This window comes from Perca flavescens, chromosome 10, assembly GCF_004354835.1.
Source record: "Perca flavescens isolate YP-PL-M2 chromosome 10, PFLA_1.0, whole genome shotgun sequence".
Taxonomy (NCBI): domain Eukaryota; kingdom Metazoa; phylum Chordata; class Actinopteri; order Perciformes; family Percidae; genus Perca; species Perca flavescens.
Window position 1 is genome coordinate 19,415,144 of NC_041340.1, and position 19,254 is coordinate 19,434,397.

At 39.6% G+C, this 19,254-nt stretch overlaps 1 protein-coding gene across 3 annotated transcripts in view; it reads right to left on the reverse strand.

The window, feature by feature from the left end:
- Nucleotides 1–1,633: 1,633 nt before the first annotated feature.
- The window catches only part of LOC114563420 (protocadherin alpha-C2), a 55,033-nt gene continuing 37,412 nt past the window's right edge, over nucleotides 1,634–19,254 (reverse strand). For all 3 annotated transcript variants that reach the window (XM_028590290.1, XM_028590291.1, XM_028590288.1), the window contains exons 2-4: nucleotides 17,433–17,497; nucleotides 14,338–14,423; nucleotides 1,634–4,782 (exon numbers count right to left, since the gene is read on the reverse strand). In XM_028590290.1, coding sequence (XP_028446091.1) covers nucleotides 4,475–4,782; nucleotides 14,338–14,423; nucleotides 17,433–17,497 — 459 coding nt within the window. In that variant the 3' untranslated portion in view covers nucleotides 1,634–4,474. The remainder of the gene's footprint in view (nucleotides 4,783–14,337; nucleotides 14,424–17,432; nucleotides 17,498–19,254) is intronic.

Here is a 19,254-nt window from a genome sequence, read left to right on the forward strand (position 1 = left end):
TTGGGTTCTTCCATGGATCTGTTGTTCTTAACAGTGAAATGTAAGTCGGAGACACTGTTTGTGGTATTGCATCATCAAATCAGCAGCCAGTCATCTGTGCTGTCTGTGGCATATAAAAGGACCCCCCCCCCACACACACACACACACACACACACACACACACACACCTTGACCCCATAGACCTCACTGTTTCAACACTTGTTTGCTAAGTATATAAGGCTGTCGCCATAGAGATTATTCCCCAAATAGCTGTAACCATAGAGACAGTTTTTGTCTGTCTCTTGGAGAAAATAAAACAAAGACGTGGCATTTTCACAAGCAATCTTTTTAAAACATGAACTCTTGAGCCCCTGTCACTGCTACCCCTTCTCTCTAGATGAAAGATGAAAGCCAAAACTGGAGACAGGGAGACTTCATTAACTTTATATTTTTCAAGAGCAGCATCAAAGACACCAATGCACACACACACATCTATTTAACACTCAGCCATGGATAAGTCTGAATGTTTGTTTATTCCAAACAAACAAAATGGGAAATATGCTGTAGTTCCTAGAGCTTTAAACTACCCTTTAGGAAATTATTGAGCTGGCTGCCTAGACTGGATAAAAGTATTGATTATCAATGCTGCATTTTATCTAGACCAGCATGACTGCTGTCTCTCTATTGTGATCTTTTTTTCTACACTCACCCACTGGGATACAAGTAATATACTTAGCCACTTTATTAAATTATATTGTTTCTGAAAGCTTCTTTTCACAAGGGACAGTTTGCACAATCTGTGACCATGGCTTTCAACCATAGACTGTATATTATGCTTTCAACAAGGAGAAATGAGGCATCAATGCTGGGCAGGTCTTTCTGCCTGTGTCTCTCCTCTGAGTTCTTGTCAGTGCAGAGAAAGAAGTGGGATGTGAGCATATATGATAGAGGAGAGCAGCCGATAATTTGTCAGTCCTGCCCTCACTGATGTGAAGAGACATACTTTTTCTTCCTTTTAGGGATTCATTATTTCCCACTCTTCTGGAGTGTTACATTGACCCCTTACTAACTCTCCTGAGATACAAGCCTCCTCTGTAAAACAAGTAAAAGATTAATACTGATTTCTAATTAAGGCTTTCACTACATAAGGCCGTCTTTTAATTAAAATACACAGTATTTAAACAAAATGTAGATGAAAAACCTTAGCTTTTTAATAAAAACCTAAACAACTTACAAAAGAAATATCGAAATTGAATCTTACTCTGTATTGCTTCATTGTAATAAATTCAAATGACAGAGAAAGAAAAAGGCAGACAGGCTGGCTGATTCCCTTTTAGTTATTTGGTGTTGTTTGTGTTATAGCCAATATAGAATAGAATAGTTTATTTGTCATTGCTTTACAGACAATGAAAAGCAGTTTAGGAGCTCAGCATTGACGGCATAACACAACTTTAAAAACACAAACAGTCATGCTAGAATAAAATACATAAATAGATATAAGTTTAAAAGTTGCATGAAGGATTAGGGTAGAAAGCCCATTTTCCCATAATATATAACCAAATATCATCTTGGGGGGAAACAGATATGAGAGTTTAAACTCAGAGGTAAATAGACCACACACACACACACACAATGACAAGACAATACATTCACATTTATTTTTAAGAAAGAAAACTTTATTAGTGATTTATAAACAAAACACACTACCACTGTATCCATTTAGGTAAAATAAACCAAATCAGAAAAGAAATGAAATTCACTACTTCACTGTCACAGTTGATGAGCAGGTGTACAAAAAAGGGTTTTACAACAGATCTGGGCTAGTCCATTTAGGACAGCACATTTCCACCATAGTTCACCACCATACATTGGGAAAGAATGACAGCATGAACGCTCACTAAACACAAGCATACACTACATATACCTTTTTATACACATTTTTTTCAGTAATTTTTTTAAGAGTGAAAGGGAAGTAAGTGATAGCTCATCATAGGATCATACATATTTCAGTTACAATATTACAGTGTTAGTTAGATCATCATGTCAAAGCTGGACATAGAGTGATTTTTTTTTCTTTTTTTCTTGCTTTGCTTGTTTTCAAAAGGAAAAATCATAGTTGGTAAAAAATAAAAATAAACTTGCGTTGAAAGGTATCACACTAAAGCATTTACAAATATCTAAAGAGGTTTAGTGGATGCCATACAACATCTGTGGAGCGTGAAGATTGTAGTACATAGATGTTTGGCAGACAGAAGTACATACAAATATCTCCTGTGTGAATAATGAAGAAAAATGATAATACAAAAGAATAAAATCATAGCCATCTATCTATTTATATATATATTTCTCTATATAGTATGTGTTTCCTTAGAGCAGTACATGCAGCAGCCACTTAATGGAGTGACGTCATACTGAGCCGCAAAACTTTGGGGACGTGGCAACAAGTTACAGGCAGGTGAGGGGAACCAACAGAAGCAGGTCTTGAGGCATGAGATTGCCCTTTTTTCAAAACCTCCTGAGAGAGGAATGGTGGGATATAGTTGTGGGATGGGAATCCATAGATGCCCATATTTTTTAGCAGGTCTAATTACTAATGCAGAGACAATCCATGAAAAGTCTACGCTACTTTTACAGCGTAGATGAAAGCTAATATGTGACTCAACAATCTTAAACAATCAATTTGGAGAACAACTCTCTTCTCTTGTACATGGAGGTGGAGGGCCAGCCCACGGCACCTTTCTCCTCACTTTATCCCAGTCCTCCACTCCTTAAATCCGCTTCATCCCACCTGGTCCCCTCTCATCAGTGGCTACACACAGAAAATGAACTGTGTACTGTAAGTAATTGCAAGTTAAAAGCACTGAACCATTGTGCACTTAGAGAGACATCTGACAAGAGTTCAGAGTGTAGACCCCTGACTGGGCTTCCCCAGGCCTCATCCACATTACTCCATGCTGTTCTCAGCACACCACAATGTTCAGAGTAGGCCATTCCCAGGATTGATCCTGAGCGGGGGGTTAGGGGCAGGGTCTGAGGATAAATGGGGGTCGGCATGACACGCAAAAAGCAGTCAAAGCTACGAAGAAGAACAGAAAAAAATGCAGGCATATGTCATTGTGAATCTCTTTAGAGAATAAATGAAGAACAGAACAAGTTCACAAACTTCATCATCACATGAAGAGGCAGTCATTGGGATGGTTGACCGTGGGGAAAAAGGCAGTTGGGGGAGGAGAGGATGGCTTGTGGCAGCTTGGGGCAAGTACAAGCAAGTGAGCAGTTGTAAACTCAAGGTAAGGACTGGTTGCTACCAAACATTCAAAGCAGAAAGCATCAGGCTTTTGCTGCGGCAGGGGGAGAAGAGAAGGTGTTATCAAAATCTCGAGACTGTCCTAATATCCTGTAAGGTTTCATCAGAGTCCACTGACTGAAAGCGGAGTCACAAGCCAGCTCAGCTGGACTCTCCCTTCTGTGATCCTCAGGAGAATGTGAGGTGTCCTGCCATCTCTCCATCTTTCCGGTGCTCTCTGCATTCCTCAGTTGGGGTTCTGGCGGAGATGAAGCTCTCTGTGTCTTTCAAATGCAGTGAGCAAATACAGAGTGGTTGCAAAGGATACTGCTTCCATCTTGAGAGAGTTGATGTACACATGCGCACCGCATAGTCGACTTTGCAGGGCAAAAAGCTTGCAGTGTCTAGTTTTAAGCACATTTCTTTGATGTCAGTTGATTTTCTCTCCTTTTTTATTTCTCTACCTCTCTCTATGCCTCAAGTCTTTTCCATGACTACTCTGTCATGGTAAGTATGTGTATTTGCGTTTGCATGTTTGAATGTGTGAGCATGCGTATGTGTGCATGTGGTTTCATTGAGATCTCAGGAAACACTGTTGTAATTATCAGAGGAATCTGCAGCAGTGTCATGTAAGCCTTAAGTTTCAGTGACCCTCTCATGTGCTATTTACAAGTAGTATGTGTCCAGCTCCAGATGGCATACATCGTTCTCAATCTTCTTTGTCGTTCTTCTTTTCCTTGGCTGGCACAGAGCTTTTTGTTGTTCTTGTACAAAGTATTTGTCTTCTCTCAGGGAGATTGGTTTACACATCAGTTGAGGGGGGGGGATAAGACAGAGGTGCCAACGTGCCCAGTGGGTTAAAGGAGAAAAAAATTTAAGATGAGGGCAAAGAGTGGTCGCTTCTTATTGGAAAAGATGACTGACTTGAGTAGACTCAGGGTGTATAGGCACATAGGGGCGTGGAGCAAAATCAATCATTTTATTGTTTATCAAGGCAAGATCGATAATTTACCTTAGTAAGGGACTGAAGGTAAAATAAATCTTGGTAAGGCCAGGTTCTTTAAAATATTATTAATGAAAATAGGTAATAAAATGAAATTTGAAAATCTGTAATAGTTTTCAGATTTTTTTTTCGCCCAGTGGACTTTGGTTGGTACCTCTGTTTTAACAGCGCCCTTTTCATCTTTGCTATTTTCTCTTTTTGCTTCTCTACTCATCTCCATCATCCTTTCCCTTATCCTTTTTGTCTTTCTTCTCCTTCTTCTTCTTCTTCTTTTTCTTGGCCTCCTCTTTCTTTCCAAAGGTGATGAAATCACTTTTGTCGTCCTCTCCTCCCTGGTTCTGTCTGATGGATATAATGGCAGGGGAGCCAGGGATGATGAAGGCTTCTGGGGGAACCTCACCGGGTTTCAGGTGCTGTGGGGGTGCACCAGGACCGCCGGGGCCATAGCGAAAGTGCCAGCTGTTGCTGTCTACACCAGCACCCATTGGGGGGGACACCTCTCCCCCTTCAGCATCTGAAAGAAACATAAATATATGGATGATGGGTAATTATTTGCTATCTATTTGCTTCAAACAGATGTGGTTATTAAACTGTCCAAATGTTATGATTTTCATAGACTCCGAATTGTAATGTAAAAAGCTAAATTCTTCAGACACTAGGGGAGATTGACTAAGTCTTTTGCACCTCATCTGTGATGCATGCTGCACCTAAATGAATGTTATGAATGCTATTTATGAAACACAACAGCTTAGCAGCACAATTTGCCAGTCATCTAACATACAGGTTGTGTTTGTCCTTCATGCATGCAAATTTAAGAGAGGATAGAACAAATAACTGGAGGAGATATCATAATGGAGGTCGATGGAACACATTCTGCTGGATTTACACACATTTGCCCAATATACAAGGTCAGTTTTATTTTGAAAATCATCAGTCTACTGAAGGGCAGGTGCAAATATGAGCAGGTTTATATAGTAAAGTGGCAATTGTAACGTCTAATGAGCACACAACTTTTGTTTTAGAAATATTTATAGATATTGTATTTATTTATTTATTTATTAATAGCTATATTGTAGTAATCTCACATTCTTTCTAAAAACATGTGATTCTTAAATTTAAAAAAATTAGCACAGAGTTATAAAGAATACAGGATATTTAAAGTGGAACTTGTAGTTCAATGAGCTGCTACTGCACCAAAGCAAACACGTCCCTAGGATGACCAGTACATTATGGTGGCTTGTATTTTTTATAAGCAATCTTTCCTTCTGTGCATCATGTAATAACTCCTACTACATTAGTTCCACAAACCTTTCTATAAAAAATATTATTTATGGTCTACAAGTATCTCTATTTAGTATCACTACATTCTGCTTTTTTTTTTTAGCTCACAGAACGTGCCTGCAGGAGGCAGTCCTACTGGCTGACCTTAAAACAAAAATCTCCCCTGCACTACATGCTGCATACATAAATCAGGCCTACTGTGTTAAAACTTTGACTACAAGGAGAGATCACGAACATCCACTGCAGCCACTGTAAAAATCCAAATGGTCAATAACAAGTGGCATTCCTTGAGGAAAGGCCATGACATGCTATACAAGGTGGGAGTTGGTGGAGCTGAATGGGAGGTTTCCAAGAAGAAACTGCTAAGTGGGCAATGAATCAAAGGCTCCCTCCTGGCCAAAGCTAATATCTGTGGCACTGTTTGATGAAACTTTAAACCCTTCATCATTATGTTAAGGCCTAAGAAAGGTAATAAAGTATTTTAGTGGAATTTAACTGAACTGTTTTGGACACAAAGCAAACACATCTGTATCCAGTAATTGGCAGGTGTAACTGTATTTAACAGGGCATTATCAACCAACCTGACCATGAATCAAGAAAAGATCACGCCTTTACTTCATTGTGTGGGCATGCGTCATTATATTTATGACTATAACAAAACTAAGCTCAGTCTACCAGCAAAAGACCCCGGCACTTTGGTTCTTTCCTCACAGCAATGACCTACTTGCCTCACATATTCCTTTTATTTATCTCACTTCTTTTCTGAGTTCTATCCAAAGGGGAGATTAACTGAGCAGGGATCCATCCAACCAGAAGGAACAGTGTCTAGAAGAGGAAGCCTGACCTCATGCAGTACCCAGGGCAGAGAATACCATCTTCCAATCTTCTCTTACTGCACTATTACCCAGCCAGCCTCAAAATATACACTCTATGTTTGGTTTAAGCTTTCTTCATGCTGCATGTCTTACAAAGAAATAACTGCCATCCTAAATATAGCTGGACATAAAGAATGCAAAAGTAGTTCTGACTATACTATATATGTACTGTCAGGTGTAAGCTGAATTTTATTCAGTTATGATGACCTGGGTGATACAAGAGATAGTGGTCAAAGTGACATTAGGGATATAAATAAATTCTCCTTTAAATGACAGACAGAACAAGAGCCTCATATGCAGTTAATATGTTTGTTTGGCTGTTACAATACTGCACTGCATTGTTAATACAAATTATCAAAACTAATTTAGTCACAAGTTATTAGCATTTATAAACTTTAATTTGTGAGATGATGGAGTTTATTAGTTCACTTTTCAGATATAATGTATTCCAATCTGTTTCCCTCTTCAATTGCTATCCCTGCTTTTAATTCATATTTCACTTACTCTTCCTACTTGTTTTTCTTTCTATATTTTACCATTTTCAATTACCAGCTCTCGGTGAGATCTGCTCACAATGAAGGATTCATGGAGTAAATCCATGACAAACATGATGTCTCCTGCTTGGCATACAATCCTAATCAGTCATAGAGGCACACACTGCTGTAAAGCTTCTCCTTCTGCAAGGAAACAGCTTTAAATCAAATTTGTTTTAAAGCGTGAGCTTTAACATATACTGATTCTGTCTGAATTGGAGCTGAGATGATAAGTTAATTAATAAATAACACTGCAAATTGAATAGTTCGGGGTTTTCGACTGTTGGTTGGACAAATCAAGCAATTTGAAGACTGCCTTAACTTTTTATTCTTATATTCTTATATTTTAACAGTTTTTTCCTGTTCTTTAATGTTTTATGTAAAGCACTTTGAATGGCCTTTTTGTTAAAATGTGCTATACAAATAAAGCTGCCTTGCCTTGAGGAAATTGTGGTGATTACTATTCACCGTTTTCCCACATTTTATAGACCAAGCAAACTAACTGATAATTGGGGAAGTAATTGGGAGGTTGTCCAATATATATATATATATATATATATATATATATATATATATATATATATATATATATATATATATATATATATATATATATAGTTGCAGCCCTAGTCTGATTTGTCATTCTTAACATCATGTTTAATTCCCTCAGCTATATTGAAGAAATCAAACTGGGACCGCCGTACAAGAATTAAGTGGGTCATGTATTTGAATTGTTTCACCTCACTATCCCCCTAAAAGCCCTCATGCTTTCACCGACTGCGACAACACAGCTGCAGAGAGAAGACTGAATTTGATAAAGAGACTGAGAAGATTAAGACAGTACAAGCTAAATCCAGTCACTGCTCCTCCACATGTAGACACAGAGACAGGTAGAGTCACATATATTTACAAAGTGAGTCTTTCCCCCAGTTGATAAATCCTCATCTGCCTCCCAAAGCAGAGACATGACCCTGATTCTATTATCTCAAAAGAAAAAGAAGCAAAAAAAATACTAAATATAAAAAAGGAGCTGGCAATGCTTTGCTCTAAAGTGTCCACTCTCTTGCCTCAAAGAAATTACCTGTCTAACTCAATGTGGGAACTTGACACACCAGTGCCCCCATGCAAACTTGCATTCACAAACAAAACAACACCCCGGAGAGTGATGAGTCATGCTAAGAGCAGACAGATGGAAAAGGGTAAAGCAAAGCAGGGCAGGGTAAGTCTCTTGAAAGGGTCAATGTCTTATGCTGTATTTTAAAAAAGGACAAATCCTGGGACACACTGTAGTCTGGTTGTGTTAAACTCTGGTGCAACTGAAAAGGTCACATCATAAGTCTTTGCTGCTTTGGGAGCTACTTTTTGTACTTTTTAAATGAACATTTCTAACAAGGGAGGAGGACCACAATGTAAATAAGTTATATATTTAACTTTATTGTGTCTATCCTCGGCAATATAGTGCAATGTATGTATGACCTATAATATATTTGTTTTAAAATGTCAAATAAATCAAATCCACAACATATGTAATTTTGATGTTACAGACAACGTTGACAATATGGGATTTGACCTGTGATACATATCCATTCCCCCTATATATATATATATATATATATATATATATATATATATATATATATATATATATATATATATATAACCCCATTTTTTTTTGTCCCCTTATACTGTATGTCTTTCCTCACTTTATTTGCTCCCTGCCTCTTCTCTGCATCTCTTCCTTCACGACGGTAGCAGACTTCCCTCGCCCAACACTGATCTCCACACAGCCATTGCTTCAATCTGATTTGTCAAAGGCTGTTGCAGAGCAAAACTTTCTCTCTTCTCTGTTCATTTTGCACAACCTCCCTCCTTCTATTTTCCTTGCCACCCTCTCTCTGTCTCTCTCTATTGCTCATTTCCCCTGACCTTTTAACTAATCTTGCGTGAAAACTCAGCCAGCTAATACCAGTCCCTCCTAGTTATTGACAAGTCTTAATCATTGCCAATCAATGTTTATGGTAACGTTAATGTGGTTGCGTATTAAACTGCTTGTCCATCAATGATAACTACCAGGCACATTAGACACAAGGATGGGTTATTTGTTTTATAGTGATGCCCCCAGCTGTATTACTCTCTCCATGCATCTGTAACTAGTAGCATTTGAAACCCTTGCAATGGAAATGCTAGCGCGACACAGGCCACTGTAATCAATAATTTTGCATTACAGACTGTGATTTTCTCCATATCCTCCCATGAGTTTGATCTCTCCCCTTGTCTCGCCCTAGCATCTCTGCATGTGAATGTCCCATCGCTCTCCTGTTGCCACCCAAGGTTTTCACAGTCACTTAAATCACCCAAGCTCCATTTTGCCACGTCTACTTTATTCATCCCCTTGTCTCGCCCTACCATCGGCCAGTTGGGCAGAAGCGCAGTGTTACATAACGAGCTGAGGAAGAAGAGGAGGAGGATGAAGAAGAAGAAAAGGGGCCAGGAAGTGCAGGGATGCAGATATGAAACACGATGCTCACCACAAAAACGGAGGGTGGGAGGAGGGAAAGAAAGGATTAAAAGATCCTGAAGGTGCAATTCTTTCTTTTTTTCACACTGCAGTGGTAGAGAAATCTGTGATTGTTATGATAGCAAACAGTCAGCTCGGACCACACCCTTCTTCAAGATAGCACCTGTGTTTGTAAGTGTGCTGTGCAATGAGCATTTTGATAAAAACTAAATGTGATGTTGCTGTCTATTCAAAACCTAATTCTTATTCATGTGTCTGTGTTTTTTACTGCTATGCCTGGGTAGTGATACAAGAATACATTTTGTGCCTGCATAAATTTCCATATATTCCCCAATCTGCTAACAGTAAATTAAATAAAGAAAGAAAGAATGAAAACTGTTGTGGGTAATCATACAATAATGATGGCTGGTTGTGGGTTTTAAAAAGCAATTATACCTCTATATGCATATTAGAGTGTACAATTTGTGTATGTGTGCGTGTGTGTGTGTGTTTGTGTTCATGCCAGGTTGAGCACCTTACGGTCTGCTCCCAGCTGGCTCATGTGGCAGATGGTGGACACAAGCAATCCCAAGTGACAGGGCTTAACAAAATAAAAATAACACTGAATGTAGATGGGTATGTGTGAGAGTTTGACTTGTTGTCTGTGTATCTGTGTGTATATGTCAGTATGTGTAGGTGCTATAATAAAAATAAAATAAATGGAGAAGTAGAAATTGATTTATTCTCCAGAGACAAAGAGAGGGAGAGAGCTGGCAAGATATATAAAGACTCAGAGAATGCAGGATGGGAACAAAAAAACAGAGTGACAATAAAAGAAAGAAAATAACTGAAGTCGAGAAGAGGAAACAGATGGGGCAGAGGGATTTAGAAACAGTCTCCAGCATCTTCTAGACTAGTCTACCTTGCCTTACTGATTGTGCCAATACTCTTTTCATATCAAGTACACCTTAAGACTGCAGCTCTAAAATAATATATATAGGTTTGAACTGAATAAACTGTTTGTCTGTTTGTATCTCTTCTTCGCCTACCTCTTTGTGTCTGTTCATATCCAGTACTCTACACTACACTACTACACCTACCCTTGCTGATGAGACCAACAAAGATACAGTAAATGTAAATGCATGAGGCCATGGTCGTATATGCTACATAGCAGATATATGGTCAAGCCCAGAGTTATTGAAAGAGAAAATGAAGGATTAATCATCAGTAGAATCTCCTCTTGTCCACCTTTTTCTTTTAGCATTTTGCCTCCACCCATGAGTCTGTTTTTCCCTTGACAAGTGCCCGCTACAGTTGATTACTGTTAACTCTAATCAAATCTGTCTTGCTCTCTTCCTCTGTGTATATGTTTCAGTGTGTATGTGTGTGCACGTGTGATCTGGGGTGATACAAAAAACAGTAAACCTGCATCTATCTCTGCAGTACACCACCGCCCCATGAATGCAGGTGACTCTCCTTCGGTTACTCTCTCCTTTACACCTCTTACCCCAACTCTCACTTTCCAAACACATCCCTCCTTCATTTAACTTAACACCCGGTCTGTTTTAGCTATTGTTTATGTACATGCATTTTGTCTTGCATCCCATTTTCTTGTCCTTCACCTGATGCCAGTTTTTTTTTCTTTCCCCCTTCTTCCCTCTCCTTCAGCACCTTTTGTCCCACACCATATGTTTGCACCCCACTCTTCATAACAGCCCCATCCCTTCCTCTCTCTCCTGCCAATATCAGCAGCCATGAATGGTTGCCGTGGAAACAACATCCTCCAGTGAAGCAGTAGGACATTGGTAGGAGTCATGGTGACAGTGCTTGTGCTGATGAAGAATAATGCTGCAAGCTCTCTCTCTCTCTGCCCCCTTCTCTCTCTGTCTAGTCTAACCACTCTCCCCTAGCAACAGCAGCCTCATACAGCTTCCTCTCTTTCCTCTGCAGACTTTGGTACAGTTGATCACTCTGATTTACTCATCGCCACTCCCTCCCAAACAGTTTATGTTCATCACATCTCTACCTTCCTCTCCACCTTATCCTTTATTGCTTATTCTATTGTGACTTTTCAATCCCTCGCTTTGTAAACTACAGTTCTATCTATGGGTCCTTGGTTTAGAAAAATAGTTGTGAAATAGTGGGAGAGACAGAGGAGGAAGACATAGAGGGAGTGAGAAACAGATAGGGTGAGAGAGTTAGACAGCAAGCAGAACCCTGATTTCATTAATGTGGGTCTGTTAATCTGGGTGTGGGCTGCGCTCCATCTGTCACAGCAGGAGCAGCACACAGAGCAGACAGCCAAAACACTCAGAAGCACAGCCAAGCACACATGCACATACACACGAAAACACTAAACGAGATGCAACGACACAAACACACAAATCCACACGCTCTAAATCAGAGAGGGAAGAAACAGGGGTGTTGTCGGCTGTACCTGCGTGTCTCACATTGAAGCAAAAAATAGACTGTATGGTAAAACATCACCCTGTAGATACAGCACCCAGGCTGAAACAATTGCCTCAACAAACCAAACTCTGATATACTCCTGCTCTCCAACTAAGGACCACAGCCTGCAAACAAGATGATTTAGTTATAAATAGCACAGCCTGTGACTCATAGTGATGTGACAGGTCACATTGAATCAATATCTCAATTTCCATGATGAACAGAACCAACTTCAAAGTCAGAACACAAATCTTTCCCAATCTTGTCCTCCAGTCAGGGAGCTCTAGAAATAAATTATTTTCATGTTATCTGACACTCTTAAACCAGAATTATCCTTAATCCAACCCTAACATTTGACCTGAAGCTAACATAGCCCTCAGCTAATATTTCCATTTTCAACATTTCTAACAATGAGATAAAGAAGGGACAGTCAGCCCTGAGGCAAAGCAAGGTAGCGTGTGGACGTGTTGTTCTTGAACTGCCACAGCTTAATTAGACCACCTTAAGTCCTCACCAGCTGATCTTGTTACCAGTGACCCAATCTGAAGACGTCGCTACTGCCTGTTCTGTTGTCTCTATCTCCCTTTCCCTCTCCGTCTTTCTATCTCTCATGTTTTGAAGTGCCTGCAGGCTGTAAGTCCTCAGCCTAGGCAACAAATCGATAGCAGAGTGGTGGAGGCTGTGTGTGTGTGGACAGGAAGAGAAAGTAGTTAGTGTGTGTGTGTGTGTGTGTGTGTGTGTGTGTGTGGTTTGTTTGCCTGCCCAGCCCACCGCCTTCTGTCTTTGGAAGACACCAGGCCAAGCCATCTCCACTTTCTTAATTACAAATCACCTCTTTATCTAAACTTAATTACACTGTCGTCCTTGCTCCAGTCCTCTCATTGTACATACTCCTGCCTAGTTATCTCACCTGCCTCCTGTTTCATTTTTCTCTACCAGGCCACTCTTTTCTCTACTTAACTCTTTATCCTTTTTTGACCCCACTTCCCTGTCATCATGAGGGAAGTCATAAAAGAAAGAAATACACGTTGGGCGCTGACACAGTGTATGCAGTGCTTCTTTGGTCATACATCTTGGTTCAGGGCAGGGAATATGGCACCATATGCAATGACATTAGAAACATGACTATGTCCGTGAAATGTCATCTAGCAGTGAGTTGTCATTTAGAGTTTTGTTTTGCTCCAGTGTTCCTCTTCTTGCGATTCGTCTAGCAGTGTTTTCTAATGAGCTCCTTGCAGTCCTTTGTGGAGCCTCTGTGAAGTTTTTTCTAGCCTGAGAAAGGCCAGATGGCCAAAAATGTGTTGTTGTCTATAAATGTGGTCACTACTTGCCACTGAGTGTGACTCTTTCCTGTCATCATTTATTAACATAATAAGGATAATACACCAATCTTTGTGAGCGGGATGGAGACTCTACATGTGAGTCTGTTCTATCAAATGGTGTCAAATGTTAAATTTAGATGTAATGGTTATCAAGCAACAAACTAAGTTGACACTTCCATGTGCATGTCACTGGCCTGCAGATGCTTCACAGCAAAGGCACTGCCAATAATTACTATTTTGTTTTGAACAACACTATGAATATGACTCATATTTGCAATTGTATAGGCTGTCTTGCAATGGAAATGCCTGATGGCTTAAATTCTTTAAAATATTGTGCCCTTAAAGAGAGCAATATTAAAATCTATCACTACAAAGCATTCAACTGTTTGTTGAATGTAATGCTCAATTATGGAATGCACAGACACGTTTTAAATGTCTATATGTTATATAAGATTATTATAGGCTTACAAATATTTTAAAATATGGAACATTTATAATATGTGTTGCCGACATCACCAAACCCCTATTCTTGGTCTTTGTGAGAGCTAGAGAATAAAAGAGATCCACATTAACAGATGTGAAAATGGAATTGTGTTTTATTATTCTTCTCTAATGTTTGTCTCCTGTGGCTTATGCCTCTGTAAACATCTTGCAGATAATCTAATCACCTATTGCCTCTCTTGCCCTCATTTTCTCTGTTTTGTTTCCCTTCATGATACAGAGAGCAGAGATATCCATCCACGCCTACATAGCATTCTGTCATTTCCTCTCCCTGCAGCAGTGGGAAGTGGTATGAGTGGGTCGGGGCGATCTCGTAGCTGATATTTCTGTATTCCTCATTGTATTACTCTCTCGTGGTTTGGTACGCGCTTGAGAAATGTACAGTTGTTGGTATAAGATATTCTTAGCTGTTTTTTCTCTGACTCTGTGTCATGGAATGTGTTGCACAGATATCCATTAAACTATATTTTAGATGGTGGTCACTATTTTAGACCTTTAGGACTAGACTGTGCCAAGCAGACCTCTTAATTTATGTAAAAAACAAAATTGAACTGTGGACAATTTAAAATAGTTCTGATTGTTGTAAGTGAAAGTTGCATGACTGATTCTTACCAGCGGCGCTGGATGCAGTGGGCCAGTTCTGAACAAGGACACCCTGGGCTCCTTGCATTACTGAGGACTCTTCCATGTGCACTGAGCTGAAAAACAAACAACATGCACATATTACACTCTGGAAAGGTATTATCTCACCTATACATACTATATACACTATACCATGCTAAATTAAACTGCACAACAGAAGGAATCCACACATAAACTTTGTGAAGCTCTACGTTATGATTGTTTCACGTGACTTAAATATAAGATCACAAATATTTAATTATCTCGTCTCCATATGTTTCCTATAATACACAGTATTACAAATTCAAACCTTTGTGCTCTGTGTGTGGGGGTTAAAAAATGTAACACACAGATTAGGATTAAAGTATTCACCCTACATTTTTCTGATATTCTCTGGATTATAGATTACAGATGGCCGCTCTTACATTTCTCTGTGGGATTTCATCACCCTCCCATCTACAACACCACACTCTCAGTAGTGCTGAACAATAGCAACAGAAATTCTGCTACAAACCAAAGTTCTCTCTCACTGCTTCTACCTAATCTCTAAAAAGAGGAGAATTATATTTTCTGGCTCTGAAAATAAGATTTTAGTCATGAAAATCCAGGTGTACTACTTTCTTATACGTTTCAAGCAAGGAGGGCAGAACCTCTCTTAAAGGGTAATTTCACCCAAATTATAGAAACATACAGTAACAGCCGAGCCATGAGCCATTAATCTAACCATAATATGACATTATTTGTCTGTTATTTGGCTGCACCACCCATTTAAAGGTTACCTTCAAACTACTGGGTATTAGCAGCAGATTAATGACTTCTTGACTTAATTTTGTTTAAATGTTCAAGAGATAATTTAGATACAGTAACATACTCAAATTGTTATTCAAAAACCACTACTCTGACTCTCAATCGCTACCTGCTGCTGCTCCACTTAAATCTACCTGTCTACTCTTCTCCCAACCGTCCCTGGGTGAATAACTAGGTCTTTAGAAGTTAAAACCTTTACTGGAGGTCTCTGTGAGCAGGTCTTTCTTCCTGGAAATTTGTGTGCATCTAAGGCATCAATAATAGCTTTACTTCTCGAAAACAAGGAACTTTCATTCTTTATGAAAGATCTTGGGAACCAGGCAGTATAAATCTGCAGTTTAGTAATGCTAAAGACAACCCCTAACCCTAACCCATCAAGGTACACTGATGAAATAGTAATGGCAGACACTAGGCTGATAACACACTTTTTAGCTAATGCCAGTCCTGCTGTCTGTAAACAAACACAAACAAACACACACACACACACACACACTTTTTCCAATAATTATAGTTTCTGAGAATAAAAAAAATTATTTGTTTCAAATCATAACTACAGTGATTGCAAAATTAACCTAGACGCAATCTCCTAAAAATGTAATGTGCATTTTACCAGAGATTAAATGAAATAGGTCAGTGCCATTATATGGTGTTGGGGTGTGATATCCAAAATCTCTTATACAAGCTCTGATTACAGATGAACATTCAGTGAAGCCCCAGCAATGGGGGATAGTCAACTTAAAACACATCAGAGGTAGAGTCACAGGAAAGATTTAATATGTTAGACTGGATCACACAAGCACATCAACGCTCATTAATCCCTGCTGTAATTACTGTGTGAGTGAATCTGTGTAACATCAATGATACTCAGATGGTACACAGTTATTTATCTGACATGGACATCAGAGTGCACATATGAACACATATATACAGTATGTGTACACAGTATACAAATGATATAACACATACAGTACATAAACACTTGGGCCTCAGGAGACTCATGTCAATGAGCAGCGACAGATGAATGATTTTTATTTGGAGCTGTGAAAGACTTATTATTATGGCTTTGGGTGTTACGGAGAAATACTACTTATAATTTCTCTGACATAGGAATTGGAAAGCCAGTTGTTGTCTGTTCAAGGCTAGTGTTTTAAATTGATCCATATATGCCATATCTATCTATAGGAAGTGGATAGATTACAGATATGATAGGTAGCTAGATATCATGGCTAACTCATTAAGCCTGTGACTTTTTGTAATTACGGTGTCATCTTATTAGCATCACCCTTGATTTGGTCGGGTCCATCTGATCCCACAGCAGGTAACAGCCCAGTGTCTTATGGGTAATCTGATCTTTGGCGTTGTCATGCAGTTGTCCCAATGTCTTTCCACCTGACTACCTGCCCTTCATCCATCACTGACCCTGTATCTGCTTACTTTGCCCTCCTGTCAGTTCCCCATCTGTCTATGGCAATATTGAGAGAGCCATTTCAAACCCCATTTCTCCTCACTGTGTCGCTTTTCTGATAATTCACATTCAATTACTTTCAATGATCATTATAAGAGTAATACTTTCTGTTTATTAAAATTTAGATAAACTGGGGTTTTCTCACAATGCACTTTAACTGTATATACTAATGTACATTGGGAAATGTAAATGTAAGTGGGTAAAACAAGATGGTAATTATGCCACATCTTTTCCCTCAGCACTGTGATCACAGCTGAGCAACAGCTGGCAGCAAAGATGATCTCAGACATCTTTACTGGAATAGGCCAATGAATGCCTCATCTGGCTATGTGGAACAAAGATTGGTAGGGCTTTGGAGACATTTATATATGTCTTCCTGGTGGCCATGTCATTACATGTAGATATATTTTAAATTCCATTTCCACAAACTAAAACGGATTTAGAGAATTACTACACTGTATGAAATTATTATATTTGGTCTCCACTGCAGGATGACAGGGCTTCTCCCTTTGAACTGACCGAAGATTGACTTTGCCTTACATTTTACTTTATTTTCAGTTTGTATGACTTCACATCTTAAATGTACAGTATGCCTCAATGGCATACTGAAGCCATTTCTGTAGATTATTTGAGGATATGTTACATGACTCCCACAATCAACTATACACTTGTGTTAGATGGCTAAATTAAACTTTGTTCAAAACCATCTGAGGTAGCAATCAGTCTTAACGAAGAATGGGTGGTGCTTAAGATCAGTGGCTGGTGAGATACGATGAGATACTTACTGCAAAGTGAAACAAAATGGGATGCTTACCTCTGCATCACACCTCCTGCTCTCAGGGAGGCCGAATATCTCCAGTCTGCACCTGGCCCTTTGGGCTGCAAGAGAGAAGGAAAGGAATTGAGTGTTAAGTACAGGCGAAAGCCAATACTGTCTCATTAATAAGTCATGGAGAGAACTGCTAGTGCATGTGCATCACGCACACACAACAACACACAAACTCAGTCGCACACACAGACACAGTCATAGCAGTGACAGCTTGCCCCTGCCTTTGGAGAGAAGTGAGTGATGAATTAAAGCTTGCAGGTGCACTCCTCCCATCCCCACACCCTCTCCTCCTCCCCCATTCCCTCCCTATTTCCATCCATGTCCTCTGAAAAAAAAAATGACTTTGAGAGATTTCACCCCAGCAGCCCACTGACCCTGGTACTGTGATGCATTTGCCCTGAGGCTACACGCCCAGGGTTGGTCCACTCAGACCAGGCTGTTCGGGGACAAGACCATTACCATAGTGCTGATAATAGACTCAATTCAAGCTACAGTAAAGCTCAATAAAGCTAAAGCTACAGCTGTCTCTACCTAATTCCCCCATCCCTTCCTCTACATTCTCTGTTAGAATATTTCCAATATTTTTAAGTGTGTAAATCAGTCTTCACAAAATTACTGAAATATCAAAATGTTTTTCGCTGATGCTAGATAATGGTTTCTGAAAGACCTGCATCGTCTGCTGTATTTTTCCTTTTACCATACCACCCTCACTTCCTCTAACTCTGTCTCTGTATATTCACCAACCCCCCTCCTGTGCTGTTGAGTTCTTTCTCCCTGTTTTATCCTCTTAACTCTGATCAAAACCTTGAGTGTCACTGGCAAACAGTCTGCCTGAGTCAGTCTGACACATCTCACCATGGTAACGGTGCAGAGCTCAGTCTACATTTTACCCTCCATCCAACGCCCTCTTTCATTTCACTCCTGTGAAGGTCACAGGTGGAGGAGGGATGGGGGAAGATATCAGATTAACCCCCTCGGCCCTGCATTTAGACTCAGACACACCACAACACAACAGAAAGACACAAAGGGACACCACTGCAACCTCTGCCTGTCTGCAAGTGATGCAATTCATTTGTGACATCCTAATAAGAGATTTCAATGCTAGTGAATTTGATTATCAGAAACATATTACAATACAACATTGTAAAACCTGACAAAATGTGGTTAAACTAAAATTCAGCAGTGGTGCAGCAAAATGTGCTGTTAACCTGATCATTTAACTGAGATGAGATTATATTTTCTTGAACCTCAACCTAAACCACTGACAGAGATAAACCAATCTGACTAACACTAAATTCTCCGTGCTTGGCCGTGCAGTTCATAAGAGACCCATTTGCAATTCCACTTCCTTTCAAATATGACAGATGTTCACTTGCTGCTGAAGCTGCATTGACCTCTATGAGTTTGCAGTGGACATTCATCACCCTTGAAATCCAATATTTGGTCTTAATGAGAGAAGCCTGGTATTCCTCCTGGACTCATTCAAACAGAGAAGAATGTCTACAGGGATACAGAGCAGTGCAGCATGGGAGACACTTATCCATTCTGAAAACTAAGGGTGCACTTGATTATTTAAAGACAATCACTCCTCAAAAAGCAATCATTGGCTAGATCGATAGTTTAGGTTAATATTGAAAGGAAAAGAGAGTGAAACAAAAAAAACATTAAAATAAGACCAGATTGTCCACAAATGGGACTTAACGGCTTTGCTAATCGTTTCCCCTGTTGCGGCATGGAAGTGGCTGAAGGGAGAGGTTGTATAGTGTTTATGTGTGTAAATGGAAACACACACATTAGATACAACTAT